Raw genomic sequence first — 18,925 nt, 5'->3', positions numbered from 1 at the left:
AAGACTCCATTCTCATCTGTCTCCAGCTTTTCCCATTCACGGATGAGACAAAGACTCTGAGGACTGAAGTTTTTCTGTTCTTTACGCAATGGCCTTACTCCTGACAATTTACTCTGCAGCACTGGCCCAATATGTGTGTCATTTTTCTGATCTTGTTGTAGCTGTGCAGGTGTTATTGAGACAATGGTAGTGTCCGTGAAATCAAGCACACCATGGACAGAGATGGCCATTGACCATATGGCATTTGACTCTTGCTGTGCCTCTACAGCCTGTGCCGTCGCTCCCACTGCATCATAAGACATCTCCTCAGTGCACTCATTCATGAACTTCTCTACCTCTACTGGCATCCTAGACAGACTATCGGCATCAATGTTCTCTTTTCCAGGACGGTATTTAATAGTAAAGTTGAAATCAGCCAATTCAGCCACCCATCTGCTTCCTGTAGCATTCAACTTAGCAGTGGAAAGAACATAAGTCAAGGGGTTGTTGTCGCTGTAAACTGTGAAAAAGGGGGCATAGTACAAATAGTCACGGAATCGTTCTGTAATTGCCCATTTGAGAGCGAGGAACTCTAATTTACCTGAATGGAAGTGATAGTTTTTTTCTGATGCTGACAGTGTTCGAGACCCATATGCAATTACACACATTCTCCCATTCTGTTTCTGATACAAAACTGCACCAAGCCCCTTGTTGGATGCGTCTGTGTGGAGAATGAATGGTTGGGAGAAATCTGGGAATGCCAAGACAGGGGGTTGAACCAGACAGTTTATCAGTTGTTCCAGGGTTTGTTGGTGTGAGTCTGTCCATTCAATTGGGGTGTGAGATGGCACCACTTTCGCATTTCCCTTAGTGTGCAACTTCCTCCCCTTGGGCTGTGAGATTGTTCCTTGGTCAGGTCCTTTTGTTAACTCATAGAGAGGGCTGGCGATGCGAGAAAAGTCCTTAATGTACTGGCGATAGTAGCTCAACAGTCCAAGAACCTGCCTCAACTCACCAATTGTTTTGGGGTTTTTGTCTTTCAAAACCCTTATGGCAGCTGTGTCAGCGGGATCCATTTTATTTCCTTCTGCTGATACTATTCTTCCCAGGTAGCGGATTTCTCTTTTGAATAATTCACATTTGCTAGGTTTTAATTTAATTCCACACTGTCTCAACCTTTGCAAGACTTTTCTTACATCATTGACGTGACTTTCAAATGTTTTGCTAAACACTAATGTATCATCCAGATATGGGACACAAATTTTGTCTCTGAGGCCTTCTAAACACTCCTCCATGCAGCGTTGGAAGGCTGCTGGAGCATTCATAAGCCCGAATGGGATTCTGGCCCATTCGTACAGTCCCCATGGTGTCACAAAAGCTGTTAGATGTTTGCTGTCTTTTGCCATGAATCCTTGGTGGTATGCCTTCCCTTGGTCTAACAGTGAAAACATGGTGTTTCCTCCGAGGCCATCCATGATATCCTGGACCCTGGGAATGGGTTGTCTGTCAGGGTGAGTTTTACGGTTGAGCTCTCTGTAATCTATGCATAGACGCAAAGAACCACATTTTTTTCTTACGCAAACAACAGGTGATGCATAGGAAGAGTGGGATTTCTCTATCCATCCCTGCGTGATCAGGTCTCTCAGATAATCTTTCATTTCCTCATATAATGGCTTAGGGACTGACATGTAAGTCCGGACTACTGGCTCTGGATCTTTTAAGGAAATTTCCAACTGGAGGTTCTCAATACAACCTATATCATTGTCTGACCGAGAAAAAGAGCTTGACTCCTCCCTCAACATCTCACGTACTATTTTTCTCTGTTTCTCATGTAAGTGACTTAGATCAATCGGGGGGTCCCAAGGCTCTGTACCATTCTCCTGATGTTCAGTGTGTTGGGTCTGAATGCTATTGATATGAGCAAGTGAGTGTGTTTCCCCAGCTAAGCTAAGCGGGTACACAGATGCAACTGATTGTACTGTACCAATAACTACCTTTCCTGTCAACATAATGTCATGGTCCGTGGGGTTTTGTACACTCAAAATAATGTTTGGCTGTGCCCCTTTCCTCACCTGCACCAACGTGTCACAGAACTCAAGTCCCTCTGGCCACTGGGGGTTGCTATCAGGCTCAAATATCATGGTGGTGTCTTCTTTAAAGGGCCTGGTACGAATCCTACATTCTACTTGGACAGCGCTGTGACTAGCTATGTTCATCTGTTGGCAGGCTGTTCTTACCAAGTACTCACTTGTTCTTTCAACATTCACTGCATTAATAAATGCCCTAGCCTTCCCTCTTTTAAGGTTGGGAAAAGCTGTTGTCACAGTTTTTATCAGTTTCTCTTCATCTACATCGTTCGTCTGCTTCTTCTGACTGTTAATAACAACACGTTCAATGACATTAAAACCAATAATAGGACGTGGCTGTTGGTTGCCTCTCATTACCAACATAGGAACATGAAACTCTTTAGTGTCACCAGCTAGCCTAAAAGTCACTTCTATCCACCCCACATAGGGCATCTCTGTACCATTAGCTGCCTCCACCTGCAGGGGGTCATCTGAGTCGACTATCTCTGCTATATCTCTCAACTTAATGTCTGGGAAGTTATTAGCTTTCCACACCTGATCCACTGCAGACACTTGGGAGCCAGTATCCCACAGTACTTGAGTTTTCTTCCCTTGTAAGTAGCAGTGGACAACACATTTTTTTCCTACAAGTTCAGTCACTGTGCAATGTTCTTTTGTCACAATGTTTCTCTTTTTGTTGGTCATCGTCTTACATGACCGGGTTTGTTTCGTTCTCTTCTTAGGTTGTGTTAACAGTTTACAGTCCTTCTTATGTTCGGGCCAATGACTAACCTGACATTCCTTGGAACAATAGCATGTTGCTTTGCACACTGAACACTGTTGAAACGCCTTACGTTCTTCAGTTCCTCCACAGCTTGTACACTTTTGGGACAGTCCGACTATGCTGGTCACTCCCTGTCCCTCGGGGGCAACCGTGTCTCGTTTAAAGGATTCCCTCTTTCAGCATTAGGAAATCCGCTGTATCCCCTACAACCTGCACGAAAATGTTCGCTACTTCCACATCTGAAGCAATGTTGGCAATATTCCTCTCCTCGCTGCTGGCATGCAAAACATTTTGGTCTTCCACGTGGCATTGGGTATCTCTGTGGTGCAAATCTCTGCTGAAACTGGGCAGTCCCTGTCACCCTTGGTCCACCCACAGCTTGGTATCCTGGAGGAGCTCCACCTGACTGGTGGAAAGCTGGGGGTCCTTGATCCCAGGCCATGAACTGGGGCCGAAAGTAGTGCTGATGGTGGGCTGCCTGATTGTCAATCTCCTTGCCAATAGGGGGATGAGGCTTAGGACCAGTCTCTGGTTGCTGAATGGACTCTCTAATTTGTGACACTTCTGCCTTAAGATCCTTTAACAGTACTATATCTGCTTTGATTTCTTTTAGGTCAGACAACACATCTGGGGTCAGCATAGTTATGGTTTGTTTGCTTGTGAGTTTCTTGTCTCCAGTTAAGTCACTGGACTGAATTGCATGGACTGCAGGGTGCCGCTGTGGTGCAGTCTGCCTCTTTTTATCCTGCCTCTCTTTCTCATTCGCACATGCCATATTGAGCCTCTCTAAGAGCAACTCATCAGAGGTGGCTGGTTGCAGCAAGTAGGGCTGGAGATCAGTTTTTATGTTGTCATTTTGCAAACCTGTGAGTATAGTGTGCATGAACATGCTCTGCACTAATGCAGGGTCATACTTTAGGCTAGATTCTGCTTCCTGTGATGCAAACAGTATTTTTTGCCTTAAATCCATGGCTCTGATTAAGAAGTTCTGTGGGGTCTCTTTGTTACCTTGGGCCTCTGTAGTTAACTGTTTGTATAGCTCAGTCGCACTTCGTTCTTGATAATGTGAGCGGAGGATCCTTCTAAGAGTAGGCAGAGACAGATCACTTTTACCTTCTAGATAGCTGCGCAGCTGAAGTCCCGGTACAATAGCTCTGATGACAGCATCCACTATTTCTGACTCAGGGTACCCTTTGCTCAACCCATTCTCAATTTGGCGGGCCAGGCTAGAGAATGTAAGTCTGTCCTTTTGTCCAGGCTCACCGATTTGGCCAGAGATTTTATAGTCTTTTCGCCATGATGGACTGTTAGCAGAAGCTGGGGTTGTGCAAACTGGAATGGTTTGATTGCTGGTCATATACTCTCTGTTAGTGAGTTTGTGCATTTCCATTTCTTTCTGTTGCACCATAAATTTCAGCTGCTCTAATTCACTCTTCAATTTCTCCTGCTCATCCCTGTCTTTTGTGTTTTCTTGCATATTAGTTTTGTTAGGATCTTGCAAGGTTTTTATCATGTCCATTAGGCTCAACAGCTCTGACATGCCCTCATCCTCAAGTTCACTCAGTTCTTCTCGTTCAACATGTCTGATAATATATGAGGCAAGGGCATTACAAGATTTACCAGCTATCCTTGCTCTACTTGTTCCTGAAATTTCAAGAAAGTCACTTATCTGCATCAGCTGGTCTGCGGTTAATTGGAAAAGAGCTCCCTTAATCTCAAACTGCAGGTTCTCAATTTCTGGATCCATCTTGGCAGGAGAGCCACAACCAAATTCGTGGAAAGAAGGGTTTTGTCAGTTACCGTGGACTTTTGCTGCTCCCTGGTGAACACTATTCACCTCAGGATACACACTTTCCTTGGCTAGACTTTCACTCCAACTGCGGTTGTGTTTCCTACCACCTGGGTTAATTTTATGGGATGATCGATGTGGGAGTTCCTTCTATTGCAGGGTACCTGCCTCACTTCTCTCATCCCAGCGGTGCCTCCAAATGTAAAAGCCCTGAAAAGGGAGATATTGATGAGAGCGACACACGACAACTTCTCCTCAGCTCATGTGTGTATTGAGTGAAGGAGGAGAAGCGACGCGACCCGATGACCTCAGCCGCTCAACGCTCCCTCTGCTGGACTCTCTCTGTAACTACATTCTCCCTCAACCCAGTTCACTCCATTGTGGCACTGACACCAGCACAAGACACATCACAGTATACTGTGCTCTAGCTCTGACAACAACATTGTGAACACAAAACTACAAACAAAACTATGATCAAATATGCACCAGCTAAGAACCGGCACCGCTTCCACTGAATCCGATACAAAGCATGCAGGCCACGTTACTCCATCCGTCACAGCAACACGCGTGTGATTTATTGAATGAGTGAGAGTGTGAGTAGTGTTTCGTTTGTGCAGCTGGCTTGAGCAGAAAAACATGAGATGAAGCCTGAAGACCAAAAGCTCCCAACACCGTCCTGAACCGACTACAGGAAGAAAAACAGCAGTGAAGCAGCAGCTTTATGGCTGAACATTAACAGTTTAATCAATAACAAACACACACACAGAAATCAGGCCTCCAGTACAGTATGCATGCCTTGTGTCAGCCCAAGCAGAAGGGCTTATTCAAAAGCCATTACCATTATCATAACCATTACAGTATTTCCACAACATTACGCATCATCCGGCCCATTTAGCCGAACACGACCAGCCCCCAGCCAATCCAATCTCATCTGAAATATTCCTACATCAGTCGCTGACAGATGTTAATCTGATTATTCAATTATAATCCGACCTATGCAGACGTCCGCTGTGATGACATGCTGCTAATCCAGTCTGACTGGACATCGAGGGAGTTAACTGGACGGCACCGAGGTCAGCTGATCAGTGATATAAATACAGACAGGAGCACTGAACACATCACTCACATAACGATTTGATGGTAAAAAGCTACTAAACTAACGAGAAGGAAGATTTGTTTTCACATGACATGTATTGATTTGTGTGTTGTTGAATTTGGTCAAAATGTTTATTCTCAAGAGACTGAATGTAAAGAGAAAGAGGAAATAAAGTCAGAGATAATGAAACTGGAAACGTAAATGGCATTTACAAGAACAATTTTGAATAAAGTGTAAAGAAAGATGTGATGACAACAGTGTGCTGCCACACACATACGTGCACCTTCACCCACACATAAAAGCAGCAGCAGCAGCACTGGAGCTGATCTGCGTCTAAGACAGGGGGCTGGGTGAGCGCCCTCTGAGTTCTGTGTGTGTGTTTCCCTTTGTAGGAAGCTGGAGTACATCAAAGCAGGCTCATTAAATACAGAATGTGAGTGTGTGTGCGTGTAAGAGAGAGGGGAAAACAAAGTGAAGGACTGAAATAAGATGGGGGGAGCAAGGGAAGATGGAGACAAGAGTTTTATTGTGATGACTCAGAGTCTTGACTCTGATGAATCATATAGCTTCATATCAAACTGACAATGAGAGCATATGTAAGGGCATGTGCACACACACACACACACACACACACACACACACACACACACACACACACACACACACACACACCCTCTCTCTCTGCATGCAGGATCTAATTTATTCAACGATGTCCTGCTTTAAACCTGCACATCAGCTCCACCCATGCTGTGAAGATTCCTGGAAACACACTCGTTCTCACTTCCTTCTCTTGAAACACACTCCGGCAGCACTACAGCGACACTCCACACACTATGGCGTAAGACTTGGAGCCAAGCGACACCGACAGACTGACTGACTGTAAAAATCGTCTGTTGCCGAATCGGTTGCCTTCGTGCAGGAGCTCAGGTCACTGAAGAGAAAGTCACGAGACAGAGTTGTCAGCCAATGACCCAACAGAAATAGATAAGCCTCTCACGCAGCACAGAGGAGGACTACTAATGGATAGTTCATAGCGTTAACGACCGCTCTGCTCTAGTGGCACAGATCCAAACAGTCGACAAAGCAGTGACTGGCACAAACCCACGTCTGCGTCACACCCCGGGTTCACGCCCACTCAACCTGACACGCCAGCCCTCAGGCTGCAGACACGTCCAGGTCGTTGTGGATCTGTCTACTTTTACTCGTTAATCCTCATTGTAGCTACACTTTGATTGTTGTAGTCTGCTGCTGTCCTCACTGTCACCCACTCTCCAGATGAAGCAGTATCAGTGGTTCAAAGCCCACGAGATATTGTTCCCGTATTTTCTCATAACCTCTGTTTAAACCTTTTGCCTCTCTTCACTTGTTAAATCAGCACAGAGCAACGTAAACACACAGGTAACAGTTCCTTATTAAAGTTTCACGTAGTGTTGAATACAATGGACATTTTGCTGCTTGTCTCATTGTCAGGTTGGAGTTACAAGCTGAGCTGAAGCTCATTAATGAGGCTGCAACTAAAAAGGGTTACTACTAAAAGACAGACGTCAGAGCTGTGGTTACTTTATTACTTGTGAATGTTTGTCACAAGGTTCATTTAGCAGGATTGAACAAGACAAATAGATTTGATAAGTGAATTGGATTTGGATGAAATGCGGCTTAAATTTAATTCTGAATATATCAAATAGATCAACATGGTGATAAAGTACAAATACTTACTACAGAGTTAGTAAATAAAAAATCAGCACATAGCTTTGGGCAGTTGGCAGCATCTTGAATCACCTGTATCCCAAACTCTGAATCCCATGTTGGAACAGCAACTGTGCTAAATATCAATAGACTCTAGACTCCAACCTGGCTCCAGATGTCTGATTCACCACTCACATCCGACTGTTCAGCAGTTTGAAGGGCTGGATGTTGCTCATTGACAAAGCACAGGATTACAATTGGAGGACAGCATCTTCATGTGCCACAGTCAGGAAAGCACCAACAAGCATGTGACACGCCTGGAGCGCTGTACGGGCGGCTGCTCGTCAACTTATAGAAATAACAGCTCTTAAGATGGAATGCAACAAATTGATTTTATTCAATCAGGTTTATTTAAATAACCTTTGAACACCCTCTAAGTTTAACCCCCTGTAGTTCATTTGTCCCAACTCTCTCACCTAACTCGTACCTAACTTCTCTTGAACCTGCAGCCCCCTCCAACTCTCAAAAAAGGTTTTTTCTCAACTTCAGAAACTACCACACATCCAATTAGCCTGAAAGGTGGAATACTAAAGTAAGATTTAAGACTGGGGCCTGCGTGTCCTCACACACTGATTCCAGGCTGTCACCTCCATTCCGCCCTGGCGTCCTCCACTATGCAGCCAACTCCCCCCAGACTCTCTGCTAAGCCTCACTCCTAAAAGCTGCATTATCACCGTCTACACCGTCGACACAGGCACAACGTGTTCTCGGTTGCTAAGCGACAGTTGCTGTGTGATACCTCTGGAGGTGGGAGTGGTGCTGAGAACGTTGTCAGTGTTTGGGCGAGCAGTGGATCATACCATCCATCATTACACGGGGACTTAATTTGATACTGAGCGTTTTTGTCAATGACAGCTTTGCCAAATTTTCCTCTTCCTTCTTCTCCCACTGCAGATGTCTTAAAAGCTTTTAGTCTCATGCCACACTTTGACAGTGGGCTGCGACGTGTTTGCTTCAAAAATAACAAGCAGCTCCCAGAGCACCGTGGGCTCAGGCATGCTGCTCTTTGTGCACTATACCTATAAATAAATTATTCATAGGGAATGACGCTTCCACTCTGTTATTTTAAGACTGACGATCATGTGATTTCAGAGCGTGGCTGCGCGTAAGTGCGCTGACTTGTGGGATTTGTGGGCACACAGCTGCATGTGTGAGACATTCCTGATTTCCCTGAGTTATTGATTAGTGTTCAAGTGTTAAAGTGGGTAATGAAAATGTTAATGATGATGATGGAGACAGCAGTGCTCTGCCTTTCTGGGAATCCCACAACACAAAAATCAATATTTGAGCCTGACTAGGTGTCGAGTTACTCATTCGATGAGCGTGAAAATATTTCCATTAAGGGAGTTTCACAGATAATTCTTATCTTTTCAGAAATCTGTATCTGATTTCTTGGCCACAAGCTGCAAACACATATTCTCCCTGTTCCTGCTAATGTGGTCAACATGAGCTAACAGGTGCCGACAGACCGATCCAGCAACATTAGCATTTATTTGTTGTTGTGTTTCTTACCACCTGATGAGTTAAAGACTAATATTTATTCTCCCTCGTCTCAACTGAATCCTCAGAAAAATGGATGATTAACTTAAAGCCAACGACGATCCCAAAGGCTAAAGTCAGAATAGTAATGTTCATGTGAAATGGAACTGAAGTCCCCAACAGTCTCTGGTGGATGTAACCTCAGCAGTGAACTGGAGCGTGAGGAGGATACACTACTGCAGGTGAACCTTCAGAAACACACACCTGGGTTGGGAAAAAGCACAGTAAACACAAATACACTGAGAGACGCTGTGTACACATACAGTATTCACACAAACATGTATGCACAGTATTAACTGCACACACAGACACACAGGCCAGGTGTGTGAGCTGCTCTGAGCCGAAGGGAAGCTCAGAACACGTTTTTCACTGTTGTAAATCTGCGTTACCGCTCCTGCAGCAGTATATTATATTTACCTAGGTACTGTCTCCTGTGGGTTTCCCTTGGAACTTTGACAACAGAAAATGTAACAGCTGCAGGGAAATTTTACATACAATGCAAACTTTTAGGATGACTGGAAGTACAGTGGCAGGAAAAACTATGTGAACCTATTGGAATTGCATGGTCATCTGCATTAATTTGTCATAATATGTGATCTGATCTTCATTTAGGTCAAGAGTATTAACAACGACAAGTGCCTAAAACATTCTGATCTTTAATGTCTAATGTCTTTATGTTAGGCACATTATATTTGTTAATACTCTGACTTAGATGTAGATCAGACACATTTTATGACAAGTTAATGCACTTTTTCTTGCCACTGTAGCTTTTACTTCCAGTCAAAGTGGCGACTTTGTCTTGTTGATTGAGACAGACGCAGGTCACAGTGAGCAGCCTCAAACTGACCTTATGTCAAACATCTGCAGCTTAACCTTAGTGGAGACTTTGTGCCTGCAGATAATATAAAAGTCATCACAGAGCGAATACATGAAGCTGCCTCTCTTGTGTGATGCCTCATCGCCTCACTCTTTTCCTTCATCCGTCTCTGTATTATGTCCATAATCCTGTTAAAAAAGGAAATCGATGAAATTAATAAAGCAAGAAGCTCTGAACATGTTTCACGTGTCCAGCGTCCAAACATCTGAGCAGTATTCTACCCAAGTCGATGTCCGTCTCCTCTCCAGAAGGGTTCATCTCCTCTATAATCTCGTTAGTCGATCTTCTATAAACCTTATCTATTCTTCTCAAACCTAATTATGTATTGTAGCAACGGATGGCAAACTTCTGTTAGATCAGTGTGTAGAAATGTCTCGTCAGCGTGTGTGTGCACTTTATGTAAACACTGCAAATCAGAGTCTAAATTCTCTAAAACAGCTGGAAACTGTCACTTTTAGTAATGATTCAAACAGGAACCGTGTAGAGAGCAGAAGTAGATTAATACACATCTGAGTGTCTCCAGCAGCAGCAGCAGGACAGTGAATGTTGCACTGACTCAAAATAATGAAGGAACATGTGCCCCAGTGCAGCAGTATGGCTCAGGGATGAGGTCTATCTGAACAACAATGAGGCTCTGTGGCACAGAGGAAGCAGAAATCACAAGTGAGGAGTACACGACTCGCATGTTGTTGTTGTTGTAAACACTGTAAAGCACATTCGTGACTGACTAGATTTGATGAATTGTATTGTTAAGCTTAATTGGTATAAACATATGCACCATATTTTTGCAATTTGTTGTTGTGCGTCTTGCAAAATGGATCTTGACTTCAATTAGATTTTCTTATTAAATAAAGCCATGATGAGATAAGCTGAGCTGAGCCGAGCTAAAATAAGACTTCATTTATTCTCAAAGGGAAATTTAACTGCAGCACAGAGACAGGTGCTGAGGAAGTACAATAAGACAAAATAAAAACAATAAGGCACTATGGAGGAATAGGAAGCCATGGTAAAAGGGAGAGTTGACGATACAGTTAAACACATTACATTCTGTAGGTTGCAATAGATTTACTAAATATTTACAATGACTGCCTGAACCTCCAGTGGTTGATTTTAGGTTTACAGGTTCAGCTCTGTGCAGGGAAGTGGGAGCAGAGGTGAAATATGATCATTATATCTGCTTCAAGTTGCTAAATCATAAACCAACTAACTCAGCATCTCTCTTATTCAAAAGGTTGTTAGATACGAGTCTCTTAAAACTCTCTAATAACAGTTGAAATGTAAATAACTTTGTGGAACAGAGGAAGTTATAATATCATCCTCGTCAGTAGCATCAATTCATGGGACTGTGGAGACAAAGACTTTCTTCTACTCGGGGAATGTAACAGCATTTAATTATATAAACATGAAAAATGGCGTCCACAGTGGATAATGAAACAACAGGGACACACAGAAAGGTGATTTACCAATATTAAGAATAAAGCATCCAATATACCAATATATACAGCACGTGGCATTTCTAAAATTACAAAGTGAAGCAGCAACTATAATAATTATCATTGTTTTGTATTTGTCGTGGCTGCAGTTTGTGCAATTTGTGTGTAGAACGAAGAGCAGCTCAGTTTTTCTTTAATAAGCTAAAACCTGCCACAGCCGACCTTCTAACCCTCCGGTCGGCCACACTGGCCCCCTGCAAAGTGGACACCCCGTCATGCAGAAAGGGTCGAGGTCAGTAATGCCCGTAATCCCACAGGGAGCACAGAGACGTGACCTAATGCTTCCACTAAACCAAGCTGGTACAGTATGTGTTTGTTCACGGAGACGTGTGAACTATAAGTAACAGAAATGAGGTCAGACGGAAACAAACCCTAAGTGGGAAAACCAGACGTTTGACAGTCCCTGGTCTCAAACAGCAGATTGTCTCTTCTATATTTAACAGCATTTTAAAGCTTTCTGCCTTTAAGATGACGGAGTGAGTGGAATGACTCAAAATCACATGAACTGCAAAGTGCCATGTTTCTGTCTGTGGTGAATTCCTGCAGGAAAACAGCTTTTGAATAGATCTCAGGTAGATAACGTCTGACTGACTTCAGTAGAGCTGAAGCGATGACTGAAACTATTTTGGTTATTTCAAACTAAAAGCCACATACACGCTAATTAAATGTGTATATTCTGCTTCTCTCTGTTGTTTTTGTTTTCAAGATGCGACATACAACATATTTAATATGTGCTAATATGTTGTTTAGGGCTCTGCAGAACTATGATCAGTTTCTCCAAACTGTGTGAAGTTTTATGGTGAATTCACTGAGACATTAACAGGCAGATTAGTCAACAATGAAAAGAATCATTAGCAGCTGTCAGAGTGGTTCAAGTGGGACGTTAATAGATCAAACACTGAAGTTAGCTTCGAAAGTTACATTTAGATTTTCACTGCATTTGCGTAGTTATTATGATGTTATTATGATTTTATCATTTTACAAAACAGAGGTATTTAATTTCACAAATTTCAAAAAAGCTTACACACAGAGACCAGGACATGAGGAAAGGTGCTCTTTAGTTTTAGAGACAGACTGAGCGAGCTGCCTGCTTCATGGCGATGACACAGCCCTCCTGCTTCTTTACAAGCTTTTGAGAAAGAAATGGTGAAGATTGTCTGTGCTAGTTCACTGCACAACTGACAGTTGTGTGCTGTGTTGCAGTCCTCAGAGAGATGCAGCGAGGCAGGATCTGACAGAAGGTGCAGAGAGTCACACACACACACAAACACACACACACACACACACACACACACACACACACACACACACACACACACACACACACCTGGGGGCACAGGGAGGCAGATGCATTTGCATGTTACACTGGTCACACATCCCTTTCTTGGCCAAAGTTGAGTGTTATATAAGAGTAAGTGCTTCACTCCAACTCTCCCACTGCATAAACACACACAGACTCACACACACACACACACACACACACACACACACACACACACACACACACACACACACACACACACACACACACACACACACACACACACACACGCTGCTCTTACATGCAGACTCACAAAAAGGAGGCACCATGCAGGATGTTCTGTCTTTATGCATGTTATGTGTCGCAAGCAAGACTGTAATACACTTAACAACATAAGTGCATCTCACGTGGCACAATAGCAGCCACGGTTTGACCATCACTCTCCTCTTTAAAGACACAGTACACTTATCACAGAGTATCTTTAATCCTGGTTTTCTTCTCCTCTAATTTCACGGATCTCTTACTGACATGACTGAAAGTATCAATATCAGGTTTCAGTCAGTAACTTCAGTGGTCTGTGGTGAACAGCACTGATTATTTCAGTGAACGTCTTTTTACGCACAAAGGAAATGAAGCAGAAAAATATTATTTCAAGCTTTTGAAGTTATTGAGGGCAGGGAGAGAAGAGCTCGACGACTCCTGGTGATGCTGGATCCCTGGGACACCCCCGTTTTGGAGGGGATCCGACTGTCAATAACAAAAATATGAAAATGCTTCACCAAAGAAAAATACTAACATCAGTTGTGTGCTGACACATTAGCACAAACAAATATTGCTTTGATTTAACAGACTAAAAGGAGGACGTCTCCTTACGTCTTGTTTTCTCATATTTCGTTGTGTTTTTGTATATTATAAACTCAAGCTGTATGCAATCTCATTTAAAGATGACAAAAATAAACTGGTGCTGTTCTATAGGCTGTAAATAAACTTTGCCAGTTTAAATTCAAGTGCTTTGTGTGAAGTGAAGTTCTTGAAGTGAACACATTCACAGATACAGACGCATCTGTAAGTGCAGAAACATCAGTAATGTCCAGGACACAGAAAAAAGCTGCTGGGTAACGTGTGTAAAAACGCTCTGTAATGTCAACTGTGAAGAGAAAAGAGCCACAACCTGGTAATATGAATTCAGTCTGCAGGTTTATCAGCAGCGATGAGACGACCCCACAGGACACCACGTAATTATGGTGACTGACCACCTACTATGAAAAGGTAGTACTCTGCTGCAGCAAGACTTTACTCCTGTCTATGAGAAGACACTGCTGACCTTTCTGGCTTAATGACCTTGGCAGCAAACAGGTGACTACAATATCAACAAGTTCTTATCTTCCTACGTCACGCTCTGGATCATCAGGCTTCCCTTCGCTCCACTCATCTCACTTACTGAGAGTCAACAACCTGTATTGATATGAAACGCTGAAGAATAGCAGTTATTGACGGGGGCTACGACGAGCAGCCACTTAAATACATTTAGGCAAATGATTTGAGTGCTTGTGTACAAGAGTAAAAGAATGGATGTGTGCATCCTGATGCCAAGCGGAGAGAGGCAATGAAAGATTGATGCTTAGCCAAGCCCTAAATCATGCATGCAAATGGATATGTTCAGCTAATGTACAGTAGAAGGGAAACAGAGCATATGTGCAGTCTCGCAGACACAAAAACAGATGTTGGAACACACACACATACAGCATGCACTGTTGTGCATAACAGAGTGTACTTAAACAATGATTCCTGCACATCTTATAAGCCACTGTTCCAGTCCTTCAACCCATGATCATCTACTGTATGTGCAGAACACACGACTGCAGGCTTCAAACAGGGGCCCAGAATGAGGCCTATCACCAGAACAGCAGAACGTATAAATTCTTCACATGCGATGGACATGTGAACATGGAGAGTTCACCTGTCAGGGAAATATGACATCTCTTGATTGGAAATCTGTTTAGCAGGTGCAGACCATCTGGTGGGACTAAAGGGATTATACAGTGGAGCCAACAGGCTGCCATGGCAACCGCATCGGCACTACGTTATGACTACTACAAGACAGAATAATCAACTTCACCGGCCAACATGCTTTTGGTTTTTAGTTAGTTAGTTAGTGTTGGGATCCCTTTTCCAACTGAAGCCATCTTGACTCAGATAAGGAGGAGCGGGGCAGTCCTCTGAGCTCCTACCTACATATAGCCAACCTTATTTTTAGACTGTTTATTATAGCAGCTACGCTTCAACACTTTAATGCATGCATCATAAAGCTGACTTTACTTTAAAAGCACTCCCAGCTGTCTTTATTGCTGTTTGTTCATTCAACTATCAAGAGACTGAATTATCCATTCACTCAACCTACAACATGCCGACATCACGGCCCTTAATTCATTTTGATACGTCTTTTTAATTAGAACAGAATTTGTGCTTTTAACAGATGCAGGAGAAGTCCAGAGTCCACTCTGCTCGGATCCAGAACTGTGAATAACTGTAGAAGTGAGAAACACTGGCAGTCCAATCACTGACATCTCTGTTATGTTGGAGTAATATAGAAAATTGACATCTAAGCTTCATATTTCATATTTTGATGCCATTTCAAAATATGAATTCTGATCCTTTGTCTCCACCACAAACAAATTAAAACATTTGTGCGATTCTTCAAAATGTTTCAGTGTTTCTGGTACGAAAGACGCCACTAAATCTCCTTCACACTAATTAAGTTACTTACACACTCTACCAGGCAGCATATGCTGTCTACATATGTTCAGAAATGAATGTGGCCAACTTCTTGTTTAGATACAGAGTTTTCTTTTCTAATTGAAACTTGCACATTAGTGCATTTTCTACTTTTATAAGATTGGAGCTTTCTTGAGCTAATTTTTTTGGTGTTAATGTGTCTGTATCTGTAATTATTAGTCATGTAACACTGTTAAAGCTTCAATAGGGTTACAAGCCACCTGACCTGCAAACATTTTAATACATAAACATCTCCTTCTATATATCTTACGTATAAATAAATAAATAGATAAATAAACTTTACAGACACCACAACTTTTAGTACATCACCCTCCCTCAGCAACGACTGTAACAGAACGATCCATTATAAGTCTGATGACAGGTGAGACAGCTGTGCAATGTGCTGTAAGTAATTGGCGCTGCTTCAAAATGAGCTGGATTGAGACAGGATGTGCTATTTGGCAAATGCATGTTGTGTCAGTTCCTCTGTCATGCTTCATATCTGTGCTTCGTTCCTTGGCATTGTAAGTGGGAAGAGCTAAGGAGTGAGGACGTGATGTGATGAAGTAGCAGAGGTCACTAGGAGTTTCAACTATTCACCTTTAAAGGGAGCTCTGTCAGTGGACGCTGCAGTTTCAGTTGGAGCTGCACTTTTGAATAACACATACAAAAACGCAGCCTCAGCAACGGTCCTCTACTACTCCAACGAATTGGGAAATGTTCATATTGAATGAGCAGTACAAGGTCAATATAAACAGTCCAGTGATTGGAGTCTGATTTCCTGTATTACAGAACATGACGGCTAACTAGCTTGAGGCCGTGCAGCTGTGAATTTGTCAAACCTGTTCAAGCCCTTCAAAGCATCTTGTAAACACTCTGCAGTGTTGACTTGAGAATGAAGCACACTGATGATTAAAGGGTCAACAGAAATCTGAGATAAAACAAATGAGAGATAAGGAGCGAGCCGGCTGTTATCATATTGAGGAAGAGCTGCAGACACAGATACAGTCTGCTCTCCTCATTTGATGCTCCATTTAGCAGAAACACAAAATAAACCAATCCCCAGTGCAGCGCTGCTTACAGACACACAGTTGTTATGGAGTCTTACACAAACAGAAACAGTGAAAGCTTGAAATAGACACTGTTTCTTCTCAGCAGCTGTGATATAACGTGTAATATGCAAGGACACATAAGTGGCTGAGATTCCTGGAGTAGAGTTCAGCACATGATGTTCGCTCAGATACTTTTTCGTAATGATTCTGCAACATTCCTGTGAGAGGCCCGGCTCACATTAGCAAAACACACAGCAGCACTAAAGATGATTTCAAGTCATTTCGATAAACACAAATCCTCACTATGGAGGCATTTGGAAGATAACCCCATGAGATCAAATTCTGCAACTGCTTACACAACACAGTGTAATTTGTGCAGGCTACACAGTAATCATGACAAGTACAGTTAGAAAAAGGGCATGGGATTAGATTTGTTTGAGTAATACTGAATGAAATCTCTCAAAAATCTAACTGGGTGAAAACATTAATCATTTGCAACCAAAAATAACTTCAAAAGCAACAGCTGCAATAAAAATTATACTGTACAAGAGTTTCAAGAGTTACTATTACAATATTCTCCACTTCCACTTGGCTGTTACGCTGCTCCACTTTCCCCTTTCAGTTCTGGCAAGGTCTCATGAGGAGTGAGTTACAGGGGCACGTCCCCATTGGTCAAAAGCTTCTGGAGTGAAAGTTCACGACCGGGAGATGTAACTCCACAGCAGTGAAACTCTTATGTACAGATTGACATGTAAAGCAGCTTGTGAGCGTCTCCCAGTTCAGCCTCTACAGCTGGACAGAGGCCAACGAGCAAAACGTGACTAACCACTGAAATTAAACGGCCCCAGACAAATGAACCCTACTGGAAAAATGCACATTGTGTTAAATCCCAGTGGAATGAACATCACATATTCAAAACGTAATAATCAATAATCAATAGTCTGATATGAAGAGAAAACTGATCCTGCTCTTCTACTGCCTGTTGAAAAGGTCACGCGTGGACAGTTCCTGGTGCTGAAACAGAATGAACTGAGCATATCTCCTCACTGCAATATCTCACAAATGACAACTGTACTATTTCCCTCGATACAGATTTCTCCGTTAAAACTCCACTTTCCATCCCATCATCCACCATTCATCACATGACGTTTTCCCCTGGGAGTACAACTTTTGGTTTTGTTGGATAACCCTGCACCCTTGCTTACAAAAGACCAAATTAGCCTGTCAGACATTAACCATAATATTGAATCACATCACACTGCTACATCAATGACATCAGGAGCAACCCTGACCTGACCTAATATACTACTTAATGCATAAATCTGATTCTGGAGTTAATTGTTAACTGGGAGGTAGTGCATGAAAAAACAGCTTAAATAGCACATTCATCCCATTACAACATCTACAATCTGCAGACTTTAAAATGTTCTCTTCCATCCATTAGTCACTATCCTAATCAAAAGTGGCAGGAGTCAGCTGCTGCTCTAATTGCATGCAAACCGATGATTTCACAGTGACGGGTTGCTAAAATGGTGTCAAATAAAGAGAGGTCTTGTTCAGATGCAGCAGGGTATTATGACAAAATCGCATTCTGGTGCATTTCTCCAGCAAACACATGAAAATGAGAAAAAGCTCACCACATATTTGGTTACAGACATTTGAATTCAGGCCAAGGCAGCAAGTTCTCCATGTCACAGCTGGCACCATTATCTAGACTGGCTTAAAATTATCACAACAAATAATCTTAGCATCCTGTATAACCAAAATAACAAGCAACAATCTACCAACAAAAACAGAAACACACTTCATCAGTGTTCATTACCAAGGACCCATTTCTCATTACATTCCATGAGCAAGAAAGAACAGCTCTCTCCTCATTCACCTGAAAATGCCGGGCCAGGTTCTGCAGCCTATTTGTCGACACAGAAAAAAGGAAAATGTTGTTAGAAGTGGAGCAGCTCTTACTTCTATTAGGAAGTCCCCCGTTCTGAGTCCGGCCTGCCATGCTACTCCTCCCTCATCCACAGACTCCAGGTACTGCAGGGCGGGGAAGGCAGGTGTGGGAGTAAACTCCTCAATGGGTGTATCCGCTGTGCAGCAAAGAAGGATTTAATTCATTAAATTATTATGCATGCATTTCATTTACACCTACATTCAACAAAAGTGTAATAGTGACTTTGTATTTACTTCTTAGTGTAAAGTATAAAGGCAGAGCTGGAGCTTAGCCTAGCCTAGCTTAGCACAAAGACTTCCACAGGGGTTAACAATAAAAATGTTCACAGCTGTATTCACCTGATCTACCTACATAGAATCCAGTATTAACTGTGATACATATAATATTAACACTTTAACGGCACCGACTGTAAATTCGCCTCTCATTACATTCAGGTGTGACGCCAAGGTAAGCAGTGGGGATAATCATGTATGAATAATTAACGTGTGAAGTCAGAATTATGGAAGGTTTTCTC

At 42.7% G+C, this 18,925-nt stretch overlaps 1 protein-coding gene across 4 annotated transcripts in view; it reads right to left on the bottom strand.

Moving 5' to 3' along the window:
- shank2b (SH3 and multiple ankyrin repeat domains 2b) overlaps window positions 1-18,925 on the bottom strand; it is a 153,528-nt gene that overhangs the window by 25,070 nt on the left and 109,533 nt on the right. For all 4 annotated transcript variants that reach the window (XM_026377669.1, XM_026377666.1, XM_026377667.1 and 1 more), the window contains exon 16: window positions 18,423-18,547. In XM_026377669.1, the coding sequence (XP_026233454.1) occupies window positions 18,423-18,547 (125 nt within the window). The remainder of the gene's footprint in view (window positions 1-18,422; window positions 18,548-18,925) is intronic.

Source organism: Anabas testudineus, chromosome 3 (genome assembly GCF_900324465.2).
Source record: "Anabas testudineus chromosome 3, fAnaTes1.2, whole genome shotgun sequence".
Classification (NCBI taxonomy): domain Eukaryota; kingdom Metazoa; phylum Chordata; class Actinopteri; order Anabantiformes; family Anabantidae; genus Anabas; species Anabas testudineus.
Note: the sequence above shows the minus strand (reverse complement) of the source record. Positions and strands in the feature narration are given on the sequence as shown.